At 43.6% G+C, this 23291-nt stretch overlaps 1 protein-coding gene across 10 annotated transcripts; it reads right to left on the minus strand.

Moving 5' to 3' along the window:
- Nucleotides 1-4060: 4060 nt before the first annotated feature.
- Nucleotides 4061-19689, minus strand: LOC139159742 (class I histocompatibility antigen, F10 alpha chain-like). 10 transcript variants are annotated; one of them, XR_011557837.1, is made up of 8 exons: nt 19547-19683; nt 16007-16282; nt 13441-13716; nt 11757-12038; nt 10217-10315; nt 7404-7437; nt 6508-6996; nt 4061-6133 (listed from the first exon to the last, which is right to left on the minus strand). XR_011557837.1 is itself a non-coding variant. In XM_070737113.1 (7 exons), exons 1-6 carry the CDS (start codon nt 19617-19619, stop codon nt 7418-7420), a joined length of 1026 nt encoding a protein of 341 aa, XP_070593214.1. In that variant the 5' UTR covers nt 19620-19689; the 3' UTR covers nt 4061-6133; nt 7404-7417. The 10 variants fall into 10 exon arrangements, 4 of the variants coding, with proteins under 4 accessions (XP_070593214.1, XP_070593216.1, XP_070593213.1 ...); XR_011557835.1 differs by having other exon boundaries at nt 7404-7638; XR_011557834.1 differs by lacking the exon at nt 6508-6996 and having other exon boundaries at nt 7404-7638.
- Between the last annotated feature and the right edge of the window lie 3602 nt (nt 19690-23291).

Raw genomic sequence — 23291 nt, forward strand, 5'->3', positions numbered from 1 at the left:
ATCGAGAGATCTAAAAATCTTTTCAGTAAATGTCAATGGACTTAATGAACCAAAGAAAAGAAAACAAATGTTTTCCAAAATCAAGAACCAAAAAGCTCAAATTGTGATACTTCAAGAAGTACATATAAAAAAAAGCAATCGGAATTTATTGTTAAATAATAAAATTGGAAATATGTATGCTGCATTAGCAGACCAAAGGAAAAGAGGAGTGGCAATGTATGTTGAGAGCTCTATAAATTCCAAACAATTATTCAGTGATAATGAAGGTAGAATTTTGATTGTCCAGGTTGATATTGAACCCAAACCTCTTGTTATTGTCTCTATATATGCCCCAAATGATGATCAAACTGCATTTTACGAAAAATTACATCAAAAAATTATAGAGTTAAATTTGGAAAATATGTTAATTATTGGAGATTTTAATGCTATAACAAATAGACAATTAGACCATTTGGGGGTGAAGAAAAGTTGTAAAAAGAAAAAAAAGAATTTATTGCCCTCCACTTTTCAAAAAATGAAAGCAGAATTGTTATTGAATGACATTTGGAGGGAAAGACATCCTCATAGAAGGCAATATACTTTTTACTCAAACCCCCACAAAATTTGGACTAGAATAGATATGGTGTGGGCTCCTAAAACAACAGCAGAGTACATACAAGAGGTAGAAATAGATGTTAACACTTGGGCGGACCACAATCCAGTTATAGTTTATATGAGAAATATTAAAAAGCATTATAATTAGCAAATGAATAGAAATATTTTGAAAGAGAAAGAATATAAAGAATGGATTGAAAAGGAATTAAAAATATTTTTTGAAATCAATAAAAATACAGACACCACTCCACAGAACTTATGGGATGCGACTAAAGCATACATAAGAGGATTAACAATATCCTATACTGCAAAATATAATAAAGAAAGAAAAAGAAAATATGAACAATTAATAAATGAACTAAAACAATTAGAGTTTTTATCACAACAAAATGTGAAAAATAAAGACTTGGGAAAAAAAATAAATTTAATTAAACATAAAATTAGATTACAAGAACAAAACCAGATATTGGAAAAAATAAAAAGAGCTAAGCAACAATATTTTGAGCATGCTAATAAACCAGGTAGATGGTTAGCATATAAATTGAGAAAACAGAGACAATCTAAATTAATTAGACAGTTAGAAGATAAAGATGGAACAATAAAACATGATTCAGAGGGAAAAGCAAACATAGTTCAGAATTTTTTTAAAGAATTGTATAAAGATGACAATATTGAAGATGAAGTTGTATTTAAATATCTAGAGAGTGCAGAGCTACCACAAATAACAGAAGACCAACAAGAAAAGATGGAGAGCCCAATAACAATGGAAGAACTCCTCACAGTTATTAAAAAGCAGAAAAATAATAAAGCCACGGGGCCGGATGCTATTCCAGCAGAGTGGTATAAAATAGAAAATGAAGTATTAAGAAATAATATGTTGCAAATTTTTAATGAATGTAGAGTAGATGGCAAAATTCCTAAATCATGGTCAGAATCTTTGATAACTTTAATTCATAAACCAGATACAGCAAAAGAAAAAATTAAAAACTATAGACCAATATCCTTATTGAATGTAGATTATAAAATTTTTATAGCAATATACGCAGATAGGCTGAAAACTGTAATAAATAGCAAAATTCATTCAGACCAAAACGGCTTCCTTCCAGGTAGACAAATCAAAAATAATCTTAGAACAATTATTAATGTATTAGAGTACTACGAGCAATACTCAGATAAAACATTATCTCTAATGTTTCTAGACGCTCAAAAAGCTTTTGATAACGTGAATTGGACATTTATAAAGATGCAACTAAATGAGATTCGGCCCCAAATTTGTTAACTTAATAGACGCTATTTATTCAGAACAAACGACAAAAATTATATTAAACAATGAGCAATTAGAAGCGTTTAAAATAAATAAAGGAGTGCGGCAAGGATGTCCCATCTCACCTCTTCTTTTCATTATGACCTTAGAAACACTCTTAATAAAAATAAGAGCAGGCTCAAAGATAAAGGGCTTAACAGTTAGAAAAGAGACATATAAAGTCCAGGCTTTTGCAGATGATTTGACTTTTATAATGGAAGATCCGTTAGTTACAGCACCAAGATTAATCCAAACAATAGAACAATATGGTAAGGTAGCAGGTTTGAAAATAAATAAAAATAAAACAAAAATTATAACTAAAAATATGAGTAAAACACAAGAAAGTAATTTAGAATGTATCATTGAAATGCAAATAGTTAAAAAAGTAAAGTACTTGGGAATATGGTTAACAGCTAAAACAATAACATTAAAAAATGATAACTATATAAAATTAATTAATGAAATCAAAGGATTTAGAAATATGGAATAATTTAAAAATATCATTTCTGGGAAGAATTGCCACGATTAAGATGAATATCTTACCTAAGGTATTATTTTTATTTCAAGTGATCCCAATTAATCCAGGGGCCAATTTTTTCAAAAATTTAACAAATGTGGTTAAAAAATTTTTATGGCAAGGGAAAAAGGCAAGAATTAAGATAAATATGTTAGAAGATATAAAAGAGGGGGGGGTTGCCCTCCCAAATTGGAAATTATATTATCAGGCAGCCGCTTTAACATGGATTAAAAATTGGATAACTTTAGAGGACATGAGAACATTAAAATTAGAAGGACATGATCTTATGCTTGGCTGGCATGCATTTGTTTGGTATGATAAAGATAAAAATCATTCTTATTTTAAAAGACATACGTTGAGAAAATACTTATTTGACGTCTGGAAAGATATAAAGAAAAACCACTTTTTAACAATCCCGGATTGGGTTACCCCCTTGGATGCAATAATACACCCAAATTCTATTAATGACACAAGAAATATAAGATACAAAGACTTGTTAGATAACCAAATGAAATTAAAATCTAGAATTAAATTACAAGATGAAGGGATACAAATTGATTGGTGGCACTAGGCACAGATTAGATCCAGATATCAGAAAGACAGTATACTTTACATATTCAATAAAAGTAAAAATTTGTTAAGCGATTTAATTACTAAAAATCAAAATAGGGTAATTGGAAAAATATATAAATATTTGATTACTCATAAGAATATTGAGTTAACATTAAAAGATAGTATGATACACTGGTGTAGAAACATAGGTAAAGAAATTGATTTAGATACATGGGAGAAAGTTTGGATGTGCAATTGGAAGATGACAAAGTCAGTTTCTTTGAAAGAGAACCAAATTAAAATGTTTTACAGATGGCATCTCCCACCAAGTAGAATAGCAAAAATGTTCCCAAAGACATCACCTCTATGTTGGAAATGTAAGAAAGAAATAGGATCCTACTACCACCAATGGTGGACATGTAATAAAGCTAAAATGTACTGGAAAATGATAGAGAAAATGACAAAAGAGATTACAAAGCAGAAAATAGATTTCACCCCGGAGTTTTGTTTGCTAGGAATTACCAACCAAAATTACAAAAAAGAAATTTTGTATTTGATTATACATATTTTTACAGCGGCAAGGATTATCTACGCGCAAAACTGGAAAGGGGAAGATATCCCCAAAGAAGAGGGAGTTATTGCAAAAATATTAGACTGCGCGGAAATGGACATGATGACAAGACGCTTGAATGATCAGGAAGAAACCAAATTTTATGAAACATGGAACAATGTTTATGAATGGATAGATAAGAATAAAAAATAAAGAAAGAAGGGTAATAATAACTATAGATATTTTAGATAAATTTTTCTTATTGATTTATATTAGATTTAGTTTATATACATAGAATAGAAATTTGTTTTGTTTTTTTTAAAAGATTTTTTGACTTGAAACTAGTTAGAAATTTTTTTATGATATCAATTTTTTTCTATTAGATTTTTTTGTATTAGTAGCATTGAATTAGATATTCAATTATGTATTCCTTTTTCTGTATCTGCATTTATACTTTTGAGAAGAGCAGGGATGATACATCCCTACAATGTATGTTAAATGTTTGTAAGTCTGTATGTTATTTTAAAGAAAATTAATAAAAATATTGGGGGAAAAAATAATTTTATTTCAAAGATTAAAATCCCAAATAGAAAATAAAAAGATTAAACAGAGACAGAACAAAACTAAACAAAAACATTGAAAAAAAACAATTTTAAAGGGAGAAAATGACATATTATGCCTCCCAGTTGAACCCTGAGTAATCTGTTGCAACAATAACAGCTTCCTCCTTTGCAAAAGAGGCCCAGAATTTATAATCTTGTACATCTATTTGCAACCTGACCTGGCATAGATTACATATGTGAAAGAAAAAAATAGTTAATAGATTTAAAAACAGCAAAGTTAAAATGTAAAGCACTCTGCTAATAGTCTGTTATTATAATTTATTCATAGAAAGTCTATACAATTTCTTATTGGCCACAAATCACTTTGATCATTATATCTGAATACAGGTCAAATAATCTGTGTCTAATTTTAAATAGTTAAACCTTCCCTTAGGTTTTCAATTAAGAACTTTATCAACAATTATGTCTCATTTCCAAAGTTCACAAGTCTCTGTTCTAAATATCTTATTCATGTTGAATAATCTCAGAGTTCTTGTCAATTTTTTCTGAAAAACCAAATACTTGTTCACATCTGAGAGTGACAAATGGAATTCCAATTCCTCACACTGGAAATCAGGTACAACTTATTTCCTGCTTTTGGATACCACATTGATTTTGCAAACCCTTTCTTCACCTATCAATTTTTTTCTTTATATTGTCACATAAAACTGTAAATTGGAGAGCATTCTTCTTTATTTTTTTAAAAAAACCTAATTTTTATTAGATTTTTTAAAACCATACATACACATAAAAGACATTAAGAAATCATTCAAATAACTTCATTTACATTTCCGTAGCATCAGCGTATCAATTTCAATATATTATTATCCAACTATCTTATCAATAATCTTTTCCTTTTAATATTTACCTCGTATATTAGTTATTTATTTTGTGTTAGTATTTACAAGTACTGATTATTAATTACTGGTTCAAAAATTAATATCTGGTTCAATCAATATTTTATGTATTAAATTATATTTCTTAGCTATGCCAAATTTTACCAGGCCTGATATATATCTACTTTGTATTTGATAATATGTTATCCAATTCATACTTTTCCCTTCCTCTTCTAATTTTTGACTGATCTTTAAGCGTCCAGTTGAGTCTAACAAATCATCATATGTTATCATTTTTGTGATATCTACTGTGTTGGGATGTCAACGTCTCAATTGTTGAAAGCCAGCCACCTGGGTATCTCTACATAATGTTTGCTCCTTGTTTTTCCTCATTTGTATAATATTGTTGCACTTTAGCATGTGATTGAAATTGTGTGTGTCTTCTATCCTTCTCCCCCCCATAAGTGGGCATTCTTCTTTCAATGATCTCCCAAAATAATTTATCTTCTTTCAAAGACATGAAAAACACTCTTAGTTTTCTCTTCAAAGGTAAGAAAAGCAGATAAGCAACAGCTTCTACAGGGAAATTTTCTTTTTACTCCTGTGGTAGAATAAAATAAGGAGGGGGGGGGGGGATTTTCCCATTAAAAAATTAAGGGAGAAATATTGAGGGTCTTAAAAAAAACCAGTTAGAAAAAGCCAGATTATAATATAATACCATGTAAATGTAACATCCGCCACAAATTCCTTACAGTTAAAAAGAATAATTTCAAATTTAATGAGAAAAAAAATGTTCTAAAAGTCAAATAGAGGCATTTTAAAATAGGTCAAAAGTCAAATAATTATGAATCGGGTGATTGTAAAAGTTCAAGAAGTGCAGTTAAAACCCAGATGTGCTGAAGAAAGCTGAGCAGCTGAAGGCAAAGGATGGCAAGAGATTAGACCTTCTGATCACTCCTTAATAAAAATTGCAGGCATCCAGCCCCCTCTCTTCTCTGTCTGTGCATGATTGTCCGAAGATCATCTTGGGTCATTTCTAGTCTCCCCTTTAAAAAACAGGGAGCAAAGCCCCCAAATAACCAGCCTTGGTGGCAAAATCAGCTGTTTGTCGGCAGCAGGAAAAAACCATCTCTGTTCAGCACTTGATGGAGGAAGGTTCCTGTTCCATTTTTCTAAACTCTGAAAATACATAAATGGCACTTACACACAAAAAAATAAGGGTCAGGAAACCCCCCCCCCTCCCCTTTCAATCCAAGCAACTCTGATGAAGATTAACATCTCATCACTCTCCCTTAAAGTAAAACCAGCTACTCTTCATCCTGTTCCTCACCCCAATTCACTATGAACCCTTCTCTGAAACCTGTCAATCAGCAGAAGCCCATCGTTGATCAGAAATAACAACACAAGTCTAGAAGCTATATTAAAAATGCTATTACGATCCCTACAAAGCAGTTTGGGCCACTCTAGGAGGTCAGGCCAGAACTCAGGACCTTCTGTGGCCGTGGCTTGGTGGGCGTAGAAAGGGAAGGATACTGCAAAATCTCCATTCTCACCTGACTCTGAGACCAGCCAGGGATGGTATTTGCCGGTTCTATAGACTACTCAAAATGTCTGCTACCGGTTCTCCAGAACCTGTCAGAAGTTGCTGAATTTCACCCCTGGCCCATAACTCTGGAAGCAAGCAGAGGTCCTCCCAGAGTCTGAAAACTTCCAGGCGGGAGTAAAGCCAGTGGAAGGAGGTGCCCTTACTCACTGAGGGGAGCAGTGGAGTCCCCCCAAACCCTTTCTGGTCCGAAAACAGCCAGGTGGGGTGGGAGTCTTGCTAGGAGACTCGTTTTACACCAGGACCCAGCAGAGCCGGATTGAATTTCTGCATGGGAAATGGGGAAACCTGGGATGCTGTAGCTGGAGGGTCAGGATGGGCTGCTCTGTGGAAGACTTGCTGGATGCCTGGGACGGAAGGAGACTGCCTGTCCAGGTGGGCATGAAGATTGCATGGAGAGTGGACTGTGCTGAAGAACGAAGCTGGAAAACCAACTAGGCTAAATAAAGGTATTTAAAAGAAAAGGGAAATATATATAAATAGGAACGGTAGGGGTTTTGTTTGTTTGTTTGTCTCTCTTCCTCTCTGTCATTTGTGAACCGAACCAGATGGATATTTCTCCCAACACCCTGAGGACACTCAGATCTCCTCTTTGCAGGTCTCTGAGACTCCTGATCCCAGACAGTCTGAGCCTGAGAGGGGCCCCAGTCTGGCCTTGCAGAATAAGAATTTGGGGGCAGGGAGGCCTCTCCCCAGAGCCCATTTGACTCTCCCTCAAATTCCTCACTTTCTAACGTCTGAGTAGATTTCCCAAAGTATCTTCACAATTAGTTGTTCCTTGGACCTCAAAGCCCTCAACCTCCATTCCTTCACCAACTCCATACAGCCCCCATTGGGGTCACTCACCTATGAGGGGGCTGCTAAATGGCCTGGTTCCTCCCTGCATTGGAGAGAGAGACACAGACTGAGAGGACAGAAAGGGAATGGACACAGGAACAGGAATGCTTTGTCCTGATCCTCTTCTCTCTCTTCACCGTTAAACCTCTGCAGCCTCATGAATCTCTCAGAGGAGACCAGCCTGTTCATTTATTTCATGATTTAACTTCTATGACATCCATCTCTCCAAGGTGACTCCAGGAAGCTTGCAATAAAATTCAACAAATGCCATATAAAATATTTCAAACATTACATTATGACCTAGATTCCCCCACCAGAACACACTGCCATTGCTCCGACAACAAGATCATATCTGGTGTGTGACCACTGTCTTGAGTTGGGCCCAAAATGATCTGGAAAAGGCCCATGTCCACCAGGGTGAACATGAACTTCTGGGCCGCTTCCGAGACCAAACCCAGGGATGGCAGATTGAAGACTCCTATGACCAGAATCCTGGGGCAACTCCATGCCAACCTTGAGATGGTCTCCAGCACTCAAGCAGGGAGGTGGCCATGCATCAAGGAGGCTGGTACAGTATTAACAAGCCCAACTGATCTCGAGCCCAGATTCAGAAACAGGGAATCGCAACCAGAATCCTGGGATCAAGGCTCTTAAAGGCCAAAAGAGACTCAGAGGACCACTGCCATCCCACCTGACCTTGGCCCTTAAGACCGGCTGGTGCCAAACCCTCAACCCAGCTGGACGCATCTCTGAGAGGAGAATCTCCCCACTTCCAGAATCAGCCAGGTCTCAGCTATGCCACCTGAAGAGTCTCTAACCATTGGGGATCATGGCATTGCTGGTGGTTTTCCTATTTCCCACCAAGGAATGAAGGGCTCTTTCCCTCAAAGGGGCCCAGGCTCCACCATGCAGACTGTGGGCTGCCTTCCCTGCCTGGATGAAAGTGCCTGGAAATCCAACAGGGAGAGTTCCCCTTCTCCTCCGCAGGAACAAACCAGTGCAAGGAAAGTGGATTCTGCAAGTTCCTCCTACTTGGAAACCAGAGCAGCTTCTCACTCAGAGCAAACTTTTCACCCAGGTGGATCTTCTCATCCTCTGGGGGGTTTCTTGTCCTGGATCTTCACTCCCAATATCAGCCTGGCTCTTATGGAAAGGGGGCCTCCTTCCCCAGCTTAGTTCTTAGGAGGAAATAGCACAACTATGTAGCTTCATGAGTTGCTTTTGTGCTTAAACACACACACACACAATCCTCAAGTGATGGGGCCTATGAGGCCTGTTTTAAGTTGGAGATTACATGGAAGAAGGACAAATCACTCATTATAGTCTTCTTGACGTCTGTCTGCAAGGAGAAAAATCTATTAAAGGTCAAAAAAATCCACCAGAGATCGTTCAATCTCTCCCTCAGTAAGAGGAAGAACCCCAGGAGATATTTCAGTCGCTTTGTCCCATCAATAAAGTCAGAAAGATCTTCAAAAATACAGATGTATCTCCTGACTTGCCCCAAGAGAGACCTGTTGCCTCCCAGATGGATGGAGGGGAATTGGGGGAAGCAGACGGAGCAGCTGGGAGCATAGTTCCCTCTAAGCTGAGCAGTGAGCAATCGCTCACTTAAAAATCATCATCAACTCAGAGTTTTCCAAACCTGCCCAGAAGCCGAGAGGGAAAGAGTGAGAGGGAAGGAGAGAGAGAGGAAGAGAGAGAAACAGATAGAAAAAAGAGAGGAAGGAAAAGAGAAAAAAAGAATGGGAGTAAGGAAGAGAGAAAGAAAATCAAAATCTAGTTTGAAACTAGCTCAACTATTTAAGTGGCATTTTGATATCGATAGAGTTGCCCTATTATGAGCTCACTGTTATAGACACACAGTACAGTATTTTATTTTGAAATTCTCTGAGGCAAAACAGGGTGGGTTTTTAATTTGTTTGTTTGTTTATTTATTTATTATTTCTGTGCCGCCCAGTCCCAAAGGGACTGCCGCTCAGACAGTACACTTTTCCGCCCACCCTCCCAAAAAATTAGAGGGAACACTGGCTGGGAGGGGAGGGAGGTTCCCATGGAAATCGTCCTCTGCTGCTCTTAAGGATCAAAGCCTTTGAGAGGGACAAAGGAACTGGGAGGCCTCTTCCCAACTCAGAAGAGCCTCAGACTGCCTGAATCTCAGTTGAATCCAGACTGGAGTGACAGCAAGAGGCTGAGATCTCATATCTTCCCCAAGAGGCCTGGGACAACAGGACAGAAGGAAGCCCAGAAGGAGCTCCCTAAAGGGAAAGACTTGGGGGGAATCTGTTGGGTTTAACTACTCTACTGCATGCTTGCACTGTCTTGTAAACACATCTCTATGGTCAGGTCGCAATTAACTGACCAGTGTGTCACTTTTTGATGACCAAAAGGGGCAGATACTCTGCAGAGTAGATGCTTCCCTTCTTCTCTTCTTCCTCTTCTACCTTCTTCTTCTGAACTCCTGTGTGCTCCATTGTCCTCGGCTGAGGACACATGTGTGAGATGAAATCCAAAGCTCACACATGGGACCATCCAGAAGTTATTAATATGGACTGGAATATAAACTTATCTGCCTGCAATCTATCAATTGCATGAATCAACATAATTGTAAGTAAAGATGGTATTTTTCATCTTTATGAAGAAGTGGTCATTCATTGCTAACAAATGGGATTCTGAACCACGTGTTATTTCTTGCCATGCTAACTCCGCTGCAAATTAAGCCAGCTGAACTCTGCTAATACAAATAATATTAATAATAAGCAAAATACCCAACAGAATCTCCCCATCTTCCTTCCATCACCCCCACACCACCAAAAAATACTTACTGATGAATACCACGATCCCAACAATCACACCCACCACAACCAGAGCAGCCACAACAAAGCCTATGATGAGCCCAAGGTTGGATTTTGAATCGGTGGGTTCTGAATTGGGAGAAAGAGCAATTAAATTTGATTATTTCCTGTATCATGGTGACAATCATCAATTTAAAAATTGGATTTCAATTTGAATTTTGAAACTTTGGAAATTGGGTGTCTGAGCATATGCAGAGTTCTTTGGTAGGGGGCTTTTTTCCTTGGGTTTATGCTGAGCCTCAGGAATTCACATATCGTATCATAAAATAATGTGCAACTTTATTTTATAACTCTTGCCAACTCTTCCCAAGGCCTATATAATTCATATATGGTATGTTGTGTGCATGTTTTTTAATTATGGATTTTTTAGTTTTTAAATATTAATTTGTATTTTACATTGTGTTTACTATTGCTGTGAGCCGCCCCGAGTCTACGGAGAAGGGCAGCATACAAATTTAATAAATAAATAAATAACTTATTTCTTAGAGAAGCAACAGAGGGTGACCCTTTGACCTTTATAGCAGGAAACCCTGTCAGTCTCTAATGGGAAAAAGCTCAGACTTGGGAGCCTCTTTTCTGACTCCTGATGTCCATCAGTCCAGCCAAAATTTGCCTTCAGAAAAGGGGCTACCAGACTCCTCCTGATTCTTCTACTTTAGGAATTGTAAACAAAAGCAAATCCATTTCTGGTCCTCAGCGTAACTGCTACTTTTCTGCTGGAGGCAAGAACCAGGGGAGGCCTAAGAGAGGATCTAAGGACATTTCATCAGGATCAACCAAATATTGTGATGGGGTTGCCGATCAGTTTCCGGTCACAATTCAAAGTGTTGGTTATGACCTATAAAGCCCTTCATGGCATCGGACCAGAATATCTCCGGGACCACCTTCTGCCGCATGAATCCCAGCGACCAGTTAGGTCCCACAGAGTTGGCCTTCTCCGGGTCCCGTCGACTAAACAATGTCATCTGGCAGGACTCAAGGGAAGAGCCTTCTCTGTGGCGGCCCCGACCCTCTGGAACCAACTCCCCCCAGATATCAGAGTTGCCCCCACCCTCCTTGCCTTTCGTAAGCTCCTCAAAACCCACCTCTGTCGTCAGTCATGGGGGAATTGAAATTTTCCCTTCCCCCTAGGCTTTACATGTTTGTATGTATGATTGGTTCTCTAAACTTTTTAGATTATTTTTAATATTAGATTTGTTTACATTTATTTATTTATTTATTCAATTTTTATGCCGCCCTGAGAGGGGCGGCATACAAATTAAAATAAATAAATAAATAAATAAATAAATAAATAAATAAATTAATTAATTAATTCTGTGGTTTCCTTTCTATCCCCTGAAGTCAGTTCTAGGGTCTGGTCCCTGCAGCTTCACCAACCTCAAACACTGGAAAAAGCAATGGATTAAAGCTCAGGTATGTTCACATCTGGACACACCTGGGATCAGATTTCTCTCCCACCCCCCTCCAGGCTGCCAAAGAGCCCAGCCTTTCCCTCCCTGCAGCCTCTCACCCTTCAGCTCCAAGTCCAGAGGATCCTGCAGGCCGTCGTGCTCCACATGGCACCGATAGCGGCCCCTCTCTTTGGGGTCGATCTGGAGGCTGATCCAGTAGTAGTAGGTCCCATCCGCATTAGGGGTCAGAAACCCATGGAAGGTGTCCTGCAGCCAGACATCCCCGTCCCTCATCCAGGAGGCATCGATCTCCCTGGGGTAGAAGCCGTGGACCCGGCAGACGTGCGTCTCCATCCCATCCTCCACCTCCGTCCTGCTGCTCATCGTCACCACTGGAGGCTCTGCGGAAACACCGGAATGGACTCTGAGCCCCTCCAGAGACTGAAAGGTGGGTGAGAAAATCAGGGGCAGGAAACTCTCCCCCTATTTCCCCCTCCACACCTGAAGCATCTCAAGGGGTTTTGGGAAATGCTCCCAATCTGGAAAACGCTCAACCACAAGAACTCCTGATTTTGAGTCCTTCCCAGGGACTCAGCCTGAAAAACCTCCGGCAGCAAATTGAGGGTCCAAGGAAATTCCTCTCTGTCTGCTTTGACCTCTGGCTGATCTTGGGCTGCTCCCTTCAGGGGAGGGAGAGTGGAGATGGTCTCTTAGGTTCCCTCTCAAAACAGCCACAACACAGAAGATTCTCTCTACTTTCTGCATCCTCTTCTGCTCCCCTGAATCTGAGGCTGCTCCAGGCCTCTTTCCAAGGGACACAACCCCAATTTTGAGGGGAAGAGAGATCAAAGGGAATCTCACACTGATCAATTTGGAAAAGAGATTTTGTCTCTGAAAAAGGGGGGGCAGAGAGAGAATGATGTCAATGGGAAGAGAGAGGGGATCCTCTTCCCCAAGCAGGGAGGGTCTGTTGGTGATAATCAGTGGGGGGGATTCCCCCATTGATCCTAATCTCATGGAGCTGATCCTGGAGGGATCAAGGACCCCAGGGGGAAAAGGAGAGACCGAGGGGGGAGGGGTGTTCTAGATGGTAAATTAATAAAAAGTCCTTGGGAAAGATTATAATGTGAGTCCTCCTGCGGGATGAGGGGGTGTTCCTGAAGGTGGGGAGGGGGTTGTTATGAGGAAAGGCAGACTGACAATTGTGGGAACCTGTTTAAGGCTTAAGAGAAAGATTGACAGAAACTTTGCTCCCACCTGACAAGCCCCCCCCCCCCAGGAAAGAAATGATCCCTTCATCCATGGCCGTTTTGCTCAAGTGGAGACACTGATAATCTCTTCTTAATGGTAGAAGTGGAGCCCCCTAGTGGTGGGGATGGGAGGTGGACCATCTGGTGCAAGGAAGGGAGGGAGCCTCCTATGGAATGTGGGCAGAAACAGAGTTAATTGGGGGGGGAATTAAGGGCGCCCACCACTCTCGACTACAGTTTGGCTAATGGGGGTTTCACTGAATGGCCCCAAATGGTTCCCTCCTTGTGGGCAGTGAAGAGGACACCCTCAAGGGCTTTTCCTGCCTGACCCACCAAGACACCTGCCAGGAAGAGGCTGCATTTCCTGGTCCACTGAATGGCTGCCTGGTAGTGAGAACCAATCAGGGCTTCCCGTATCCCGGAGAGAGGCTGGAAGTGGGGGGATTCCCACCAGGGAGAAAACAGGCTGCAGACCAGGGACTCAAAGGGGCTGAATGTGTCCAAGAGATCCGGCCATAAAGGAGGAAAGTCCAGTCTCCGTTCAGATGCTCACCTGTCCTCAGCAGCGTCTCATTCCCATAGGACAGGTGCTTCTCCAGCCACTCAATGCAGATTTCCTCCAGGTAGGCCTTGAAATACTGGTTCCTTACTGTTAAACCATCCCATTCCCTCTGGGTGATCTGGGCTAGGGGGTCAGGAGCCACCCAAGCGAGGGTCTCCTTGTCGAAGGTGATGTAGGTCCTCCCGTCATAGCCATACTGCCAAAACCCTCCTTTGCCCCCGTCTCTCCGGAGCTCACAGCCATACATCACTTGCAATGTGTGACGGCCTGAAAGACAAGACAGGAGGATGGTTTCCGGAGTCCTGAAGACAGACAAAGCTGCCCCCCTTCCTGCAGGGACTTTGACAGAGGCACTGACACCCCCATTTCCTCCCTAGAGTCCAAGGGAAATGAAGCCCCCATCACTAACCTCCCTTCCCCCCTCCCTCCCCCTCCCTCTCAGCATTCCCCTCCCCCCAGGACAGAGTCCCTGAACCTTCCCAGGAAAAGGGAATCTGGAAAAGGCAGCAGAGGATCCCAAGGGAGACTGAGAGAAGGAGGAGGGGAAAAAGAAACAGAGGGACGGAGATCCTTCCATCTTTCTCTCTGCTGTTCCTCTGGGGGGAAAGGAAGGGATCCCAGAGAGGGAACAGGAGCCTGGATCTGCGGCTGCAAAGAGGGACTGAGAATCTGGTGGTCTCAAAGAGGATCTGGTGGATCTACATAAAAGCTTGCAGGGATCTCTGTGACCATAAATCTTGGGCCATGTTCACAAATAGCATCAAGTCAAAAGGGCTGGTTCCCACTTTGGTCTAACCAGAAACAAACCATGGTTTAGTGCAATGTGGGGATGAAGCCTCGAAGGGCCACAAAGGAATATTTTCCTCAGCAACAGCAGCAAGTGGCCCAGTCTGATCTGGACACCTGAAGGGTTATTGGCCTTTGAAATGAGCTTGAAGTCCACAGTCTTTGCAAGGCCCTGGAGAAGATATTGAGACTTCAAGTGACCAGATTCGTGGATTTAAAAGAAAACTGAATCTTTGAAAAAACCAAAAGGAAATCCTGAAATGTTTCCACTCCTGTTTGGGCTTGAGAGGGAGGAAGGACACCAGGAACTCTCAAATCTAAGGGAAAAACCACCTGGAAGGACACTTGGACTAAACTGACCAGTGTTTTCCCTCCCTTTCCCCACCCAGGAATGTCGGGGGAGGGGATCCTTTCTCTGCATCTTCTGCTCAGCCAGAGATCTTCCCTTTGGAGGAAGAGAAAGATCCTCGTGAGCTCCAGCCTGATCCTTCCCTCGAGAGGAGATTCCCTGATCTCCCCAGGGCAAAAATGGACTTTTATTTATTTTTCTTTGGTTAGTTTCCTTTTGCTACTTTACTTTATGTTACCTTCTACTAGTTTTTATCTTTTGTTCAAAAGGTTTAATGCAAATTACTTTAAAAAGTTTAAGATGCAAAAAGGGATCATTAAAATTGTATGGAGAACCCAAGAGAGGCTGATGTCCCAAAGCCTTTACATGAATCAAGGCAGAGCAACCACATCTGGAATACTGGGAGCAGTTGTGGCCCAAAGACCCCCAAAAGGAGAGGAGGGAGCTGGAGAAGGTCCAGAGGAGGCGATTCAGGCGAGGGGAGGGGGGAAGCAGCCCCCCTTTGAGGAAAGGTTGGGACATTTGGGGCTCTTTAGCCTGGAATGGAGGCTCCCACTAGACCCACAGGTGCTTTCAGCCCCTGCCCCCAAACAAGGTTCCTTGAAGGTGAATCTTGTCCCCCAAAGATGGCAGAAGGGGGAGGGGCTGCTGAAGAAGGCCTCCCCCCCTCCAGGGCAGCCCCACCAAGAGGGCAGGGCAGGAGTTCAGCCTGAGGGACCAAGGATGGGAAGCCACGAAGGCTCTGAGAGACTCTGGAAGGGCCCCAAATGGAGGATCCTTTCTTCTCTGTCTTTCCCTCTCAGGATTGGGAGGATCCTGGCCCTGTGATCCCCCCTCAAGAGCCCCCACCCCATTTGGGTCTTCCTGGCCCCTCCTTCCAACTGGAGGATGTACAGAAGCTCCCAGCATTTGGGGGCCCCTTGTCCTTCCAAATAGGGGGTCAAGGAAAGAGGGATCTGGTCATCCCAGGTAGATCTGCACTTGATCCCTTATTTCTCTGGGGTGGAAACAGAGAGAAGGATGAGGAGCTGCTTGCCCCAGAATTTAATTAGGATCCACTGCCTTTTTTGAAGGGAGGAGATCAGTGATTCCCTTCCTCCCCCACAGCAGGAGATCCACCAAGGTCAGAGGGAGGGAGGGGAGATTTTGGTGTCTTTTTACCTCATTTTATATCAATATCAACATTCAGAAAGAAAGATGGATAAATTTAAACAGGTTTTCATTAATTGTAATTGGAAGAAAATGTCATAAAATGCAGGCAAGGAAGATCTTATATGGATTTTAAAAAGAATAAACATTAAAAAAAAATTTTTAAAGGTGTGGAAGCAGCCTTTCTCTTTGAAGGGACCCCCCTTTCTCCCCCCTTCTGGCTCCTGGGGAGGGGAATATGGGGCCGGAGGAGCCACCTGACCCATCACTCACCTTCGCTCTGATTGTAGCGACTCCTCAGAATCTCCAGGTTTTCTCTGAACCAGTCCTCATTGCCACGAGCTCTCTGGGTCTCTGCCTCCCAATACTGGGGATCCTCCTTCCCCACCTCCTCCATCCAGGAGACTCGAGGCTTCATCTTCCGGCTGTGGCTGTCATAGTGAATGAAGAGTTGATCATCCACATAACCCACAGAGGCAAAGTGGGGCAGCCCCTGACTGGGCTCCGAGATGGAGGTGTAGAAATACTTCATGGAGTGGGAGGAGGCGCCTGGAAGGGACCCAGAGGGGCAGAGTTAGGGGGCTTCAGTCAAGGACCCTGATGCTCTATGGGGCACAGAAGGCCCCATTCCCAGGTCTGGAAAGAAGGAACAAGAAGAGAAAATGAAGGGGGAGATGATGGGAGAGAGAAATAAAACAGAGGGTGGAAAGAGGGAGCGACCGAGAGGCAAAGGAGCATCTTCTGGAGGGTTGAAGGGGAGAGAGAGGGGAAAGGAAGGAAAAGCAGAGACAAAGAGAGCAGGACCCCCAACCTTTTTGTGCTCCCCTCCAATTGTTCCCCCCTTCCAGCAAGGCCTCCCTCCACCCCCTCCCCCTTCTGCATTGCTCAGTCTCTGCCCCAAGGAGGCTACAGGGGGGCACAGGAAGAAGGGGGCTCCATCCCCAGAAGCTCAAAATGCAGCACGAACCCCCATCTGGTCCCCCCAAGAGAAATAATCAACATGCTGACTTCACTGAGGCCCAACATGGATTGTGAATAGGTGCAGATTTGAGGGGGGGATTTTATAAAATAGGGGAAGGGAGGGGGGAATTCAGGTAAGACCAGAGGCCGTGGGATCCTTACAGGAAACCCAAACTGCTTCCCTGGGATTTATGGGGAGGCAAAGGGGGGAGCGAAGGGGGGCAGCAATGATGCCATGTAGTCCCCCAGGATCTTCCCCCTCACCCCCCCACTGGGAAATTCCCCCTCCTATCCCAGAGTTCAGGCATCCGAACAGGAAGTGGTTCGAACCCAGGACCTAGTGGGGCTCAACCCCATACCTTCAACTATGGAGGCTTAGTGGTTAGAATGCAGCATTGCAGGCTAATTCTGCCCACAGCCAGGAGTTCAATCCTGAACTGCTCAAGGTCCATTCCTTCTGAGGTTAATAAAATGAGGATGCAGATTGTTAGGCTGACATTTTCAACTGCTTCGGTGGGGCTTGAAAACCCTGTGAAGTGGTATACAGGTAGTCCTGTACTTCCAACAGTTTATTTAATGACTATTTGAAGTTACATCATCACTGAAAAAAGGAACGCATGATCATTTTTCACACTTACGACCATTCAGACACTTGACAACTAGTTCATATTTATGACAGTTGCAGGATCGTCCCAGGGATCATGTGATCCCCTTTTGCAACCTTCTGTCAAGCAAACTCAATGGGGAAGCAGATTCACATAAAAACCATGTTTCTAGTTTAACAACTGCAAGTGATTTGCTTAAAAAATGTGGCAGGGAAAGTCATAAATTGAGGCAAAATGCACAAATATCTCACTTAGCAACATCAATTCTGGGGTCAGTTATGGTTGCAAGTCGGGGACTAGGTATATAAGTCTAAGCACTGGTGCTACTGCTGTGCCACAGAAAATCTGTGATTATCCCAAGAGAGAATAAAGAATTTCAGCCACTCAATTAGGGTCTGAAGCCATAATTCTCAGGTGCTATTCAGGTACTATTCAGATTTATTCTGAATCTCACGTTCTCTGACACTTTTCCTCTTTTCAAGCTGATCCTGCACTTTGTGAGCACAAAGAAAGGCAGAAATGCCCCTCAGCCAACTTGGGAGGACGGTGAGAATAGGAATAGGAATAAAATAGGATATAAAATGGAACAGAATAGAATTCTTTATTGGCCAAGTGTGATTGGACACACAAGGAATTTGTTTCCGGTGCAGAAGCTCTTGGTGATCTCAACTATCCATCAGCGACTCTCAAGGTTTAACTCAGAGCTTCTCTAATTCAGCCACTTGGACTTCAGTGTGGACTACAACTCCCAGAATTCCCCTCACCCCAGAAACACCTGGGAAATCTCCAAGGCCCCTTTGTTGGTGTCTATTCTGAAAGCTCTACAGAGCAAAAATTATTCCACAGCACCAAATATTTTAAAGATCACTTTCAGGATCATTCACAGGACTTATTTGGGCAGAACCTGCATCTACACAGGAATTAAACAGTCCCTCTGCCCATTCCCTCCAGTATGGTCTCCCAGTCCTTCCCAGTTCAAGGCAAAGGCCTGGGCCTCCTCCCTGCTCCTCCCCACAATCCCAGGGGCTGCTCAGAGCTTTTGGGGATCCCCAGATCCACTTCCTGCTCTGGGCACATTTCAGAATCCAAATGGATCAGATTGGACCATCCGTGATCCAGAACCCGCTTCTTCCCCTTGTGGGGCTGAGCAATGAGCAAGGCTGAAGTCTGCCTGAGAGGAGAAACGTGTGGATGTAACTCACAATCCTGAATCCTCCTCAAGTCAGAAATGACAGGTGTGACTGTAACACAGGTTTCCATAGGTTTGGCATCCTCACAATCGTGAATGTGCCTCCGGTCAGGAATGGCTGGTGAGTTTGGGCCTATCTGTGTCCAAGCAAGCGGCTCATTTCATGGTCCCCACCGAGAGGTCTTCTCTCCTTTTACCCCCAAGCAGCTTATTTCATCCTTAAATTCCTGCCAAGCTTTTAAAATCTCTTTTGAAAGTTGCTATATTGACAATTTCTCAGAGCAAACAGCCAGAAACACCCCAAGTTTCCAATTACTAAAGAATAAATAATACATTGTAAATACTTTTTGATTTTGCAAACTGTCCCATGTTGGGAGCTTCTGCAATGGGAGAAGGAAACTCTTGGGGGGCAAATCTCTGCCTGTTCCCCCCCCCAAAAGCTCTGGGGATATTGGGGAACATTTTAGGACCAAGTGATGGTGGGGATCAGGAGAAAGTGACAATCACGAAGGAGGAAGATTATTAAGAAGCCCTTCTCTCCAGACTCTTATCCTGCTGTATTCACAGGACGACTTTAACCCAGATCGATGCACTGCACCAGCATCTGCCAAGACACGGATCCGATTAGAGAAACCATCCGGGTTCTTCCAGCACCAGAAGCCCCAAAGCCCCTCCCAAGGCAGGAAAGGGGATCCAGGCGGAGGGCTTGGGCGAAGGCAGCCAGGAAGTTCTTCATCTGACCTGATCACCTGCAAACGCCGCTTTCCGACAACCTTCACATTGGGGGAGGGAAAGAACTGCGCTTGGGGCGCCCAGATAGACTTGACTGACACCTGGGGGGTTGACCCTCGTCCTGTCCCCAGAGGGGATCTCCTGGGGGAGGGGCAGCAGAGTCCCATCAAGGCTTTGGGGCCCAATCAGTGGCCAGAGGGGGAGAGGGAGCGGACTAGAAAGAGGACCGAATCAGGATTCTATTTCTGGGATTAAACTTTCTGGGGACGAGCGAGAGAGGAAGATTCCCTGGAAGAAAAAGAGATCGGAGCCCCCCAAAGGACTCACCAAGGCAGCTCCCCCATTGCAGAGACACCGCCACCATCACCGGGAGCCAGAGGGGCGCAGGGCGCAGAGCCATCCTGGCCGCCCCCCTCAAGCGCCGCTCCGCTCTCCTGAAGTCGCAGGCGGAGGAAGAGGCGCCCCGCGTGACCAACGGCACAACAATACAGGAAAAGACGGCGATTGGACAAGCTCAACCAGTAGGAAAAAGGGATCCCCGTGACGTCATTGTTGCTAGGCGGACGTGGAGGCGCAACCGGCCAGAGGGGAGGGAAAAGGAAAGCGAAAGTTCTGTCAGAAAATCCCCTTCCAGGCCTTCCGCCTCTTGGGGGAGGGGCGGAACTGCGAGGCTGGAAAAGGCGGGAGGGGGATCCCTCTGGGCCTGGGGGGAGGGGAGACCCCGCACAGCCCCTCCCAAGCGGCCATCAGGTGGAGCTGCCAAAAACGTCAACACAGTTGGCCTCCATCAACCGAGGGAGACAACAAGAGAATCCGGAAGTGATCATCCTGGTTTATCCTGCACTAGTGTGGCCCCCCACTTGGGATGCTGCTCTAATTGTGGTCTCCAGGATTCAAAAAAGATGCTGAGACCCTGGAAAGACTGCAGAGAGGACCCACAAGGATGATGAAAGAAGGTTGAAAGGGATGGAGAACCATTGAGAGAACTAGGGAGGCCCAGCCTATCCAACAGAAGTATTTGGGGTGTATGTATGTGTCATAATAACCTAGAAACATAGAAGATTGATGGCAGAAAAAGACCTCATGGTCCATCTAGTCTGCCCTTATGCTATTTCCTGTATTTTCTCTCAGGATGGCTAGATGTTTTTCCCAGACATGTTTAAATTCAGTTACTGTGGATTTACCAAACAGGTCTGCTGGAAGTTTGTTCCAAAGATCTACTACTCTTTCAGTAAAATAGTATTTTCTCATGTTGCCTTTGATCTTTCCCCCAACTAACCTCAGATTGTGTCCCCTTGTTCTTGTGTTCACTTTCCTATTGAAAACACTTCCCTCCTGAACCTTATTGAACCTTTTAACATATTTAAATGCTTCGATCATGTCCCCCTTTTCCTTCTGTCCTCCAGACTATGCAGATTGAGTTCATTAAGTCTTTCCTGATATGTTTTATGCTTAAGACCTTCCACCTGTCTTCCAGCACTTGAGGGGCTTCCCCAGAGAAGAAGGGATGGACCTCTTCTCCAAAGCCCAAGACAGCAGGACACGAAGCAACAGGTGGAAGCTTGTAAAAGAGAGATCCAACCTAGAAGGAAGGAGAAATTTTCTAACAGTGAGAACAATTAATCAGTGAAGTAACTGACATCCAGGAATTGTGAGAGCTCCATCAAAAACAGGCAGGAGATCTGTTAGACTGGGATGGTATTAGGTCTCCTGCCTGGATCTGAGGGTTGGACTAGGTGACCTCTGAAGTCCTTTCCAGTCCTTATGTCTGTGTTTTACCTCAAACAGCCCCACAGTCACACGATCAATATTCAGAAATCCCTTGTGTTTATGACGATTGCTGTGTCCTGGGGTCACATGGATCAGCTTTTGTGACCTTCTGAGCAGCAAAGTCAAGGGAGAGTAGAAGAGCACTTAACAACCGGGTTGCAAACTTAATAAATGCAACAATTCACTTAACCACTCAGACAAAAAAAATGTCATAAGACCTTGAACAAATGCAGAGGGAGCCTTGGGGAGGAGGGGCAGGATCCCTCATGTCAACTCTGGGCTACAATATGAAATGAAGATAAACAGAGAACAAGCCCCACTTCCTACTAGCATTGATGATGTTGCATAGTTGGGTAATGAAACGTCTGTGTGAAAAGAAAGCAATGAGGAGCCCTCCCAGAGGGGTTCCCAGAGGGCTGGTGGGGCAGGACGAGGCCCCCCCTGAATGGAAGATGCAGAGGGGGGGTGGGGGCAGAGACTGAGTTTGGGGAAGCAATACAGGCACGAGCAGGTGAGTGAAAGCTCCAGATGCCCCGACAAGCTCTAGGAAGCTCCTGTGCAGAGACAGGATCCCAAGCAGGCATTGTGTGTTGCCTGGCAGTTGTGTCCTGTTTGGTCACACCAGGTTGGCACGGGCCGAGATATCACCCTGGTGTGGTTCTGCCGGAGTTTATCTGTGATTCTCTGCAGGGCCCGTTGGATCCTCCTTTCAGCTTCCGGCCACTGGACTGGCTGCTCTCACCACAGATCAAAGTCCCATGCAGCCAATCTGCCCCCCACCCCAGCTCCCAAGGGGAAGAGCATCCGACACTTGGGACCCTATGGGGCAGCATCCTGAGATGCCCAAAGGTCTTTCCCATCCCATGTGCACTAATCCTCCGATTACTCTGAGCTACAATATGAAATGAATATAAACAGAGAGCAAGCCCCACTTCTTACTAGCACTGATGATGTTACCTAGATGGGTAATGAAATGTCTGTGTGAAAATAAAGCAATGAGGAGCCCTCCCAGAGGGGTTCCCAGAGGGCAGGCAGGGCAGGACGAGGCACCCTATGAATCGTTGCAGAGGGCGGCCCCCAGGGTGCATTGGGGGGGGGCAGACTGAGTTTGGGGAAGCAATGCAAGAACGAGCAGGATGCCACAACAAGGTCTGGGAAACTTCTGCGCAGACAGGATCTCAAGCAGGCATTGCATGTCGCCTGGGAGCTGGGCGCTGCCTGGTCTTGTGGCACCAGGGTGGGATGGGCTGAACATTGCCCTGGTCCAGTTCTGCCAGAGTTTATCCATGATCGTCTGCAGGGCCCTTTTGCCCTCCTGTTGGCTCCTCCTTTCAGCTTTCGGCCTCTCGCAGCAGATCAAAGTCCCATGTAACCAATCTGCCACCCACTCCAGCTCCCAAGGGGAAGAGCCGGGGGGGGCAGCCCATTCCCCACCTGTACGGGGCAGAGTCCGACACCTGGGATGCCCAAGGGTGGCTCCCATCTCATCTGCACTAATCCTCCGATTTCTGGCCTCTTTCCATTTGTTTCCTCATGACTCAAAGTAACAGAATCATCAAGTTGGAAGGGACCTTAGAGGTCTTCTAGTCCAATCCTGTGGCTGGAGCAGCCAAATGGCTTGAAATTACTCGAAAGTGATTACTGGAAGTAAGAGTCCGCTTTGGACGGCACACACATGAAACTGAGGAGCGCACGAGGATAATAAGGACGTTTGTTGGCTCTTCTGGATTAATAAAAATAAACTGAATTGGTGGGGGATGAATTTTTAATCGAGCTTTAAGATGTTTGACAAACTGTGAACCTGGTGTAAGAAGGAAAGTATAGAGAAAGGATGAGGTTAGGTGCTCTGACTTTCCCCATCTGTAAAATGGGTATAATCATCACTATTAAGTTATACTTCAGTAAGTCTGAGAACATAATGTCATTCTAAGTGACGCTTAGCATTGCTGATTATACAAATTTTACAGGTGAGAAATCAGAGAACATGACCTCATTCTAAGTGATGCTTAAAACCTAGTTAAATATTTCTGCTTCTATCTAAAAAAGACAAAGCAATCGAAATTGTTCAGGCTGGAATTAATGAATTGCAAATTAATTTAATTAATTTGCAATTAATTAATTAATTAATTTGCAATTAATTAATTTGCAATTAATTAAATCAATTTGCAATTAATTAAATTAATTTGCAATTAACTAAATTAATTTGCAATTAACTAATTGCATTAATTTGCAATTAACTAATTGCATTGATTTGCAATAAACTAATTGCATTAATTTGCAGTTAACTAATAGCATTAATTTG

This window comes from Erythrolamprus reginae, chromosome 2, assembly GCF_031021105.1.
Source record: "Erythrolamprus reginae isolate rEryReg1 chromosome 2, rEryReg1.hap1, whole genome shotgun sequence".
Lineage (NCBI taxonomy): Eukaryota > Metazoa > Chordata > Lepidosauria > Squamata > Dipsadidae > Erythrolamprus > Erythrolamprus reginae.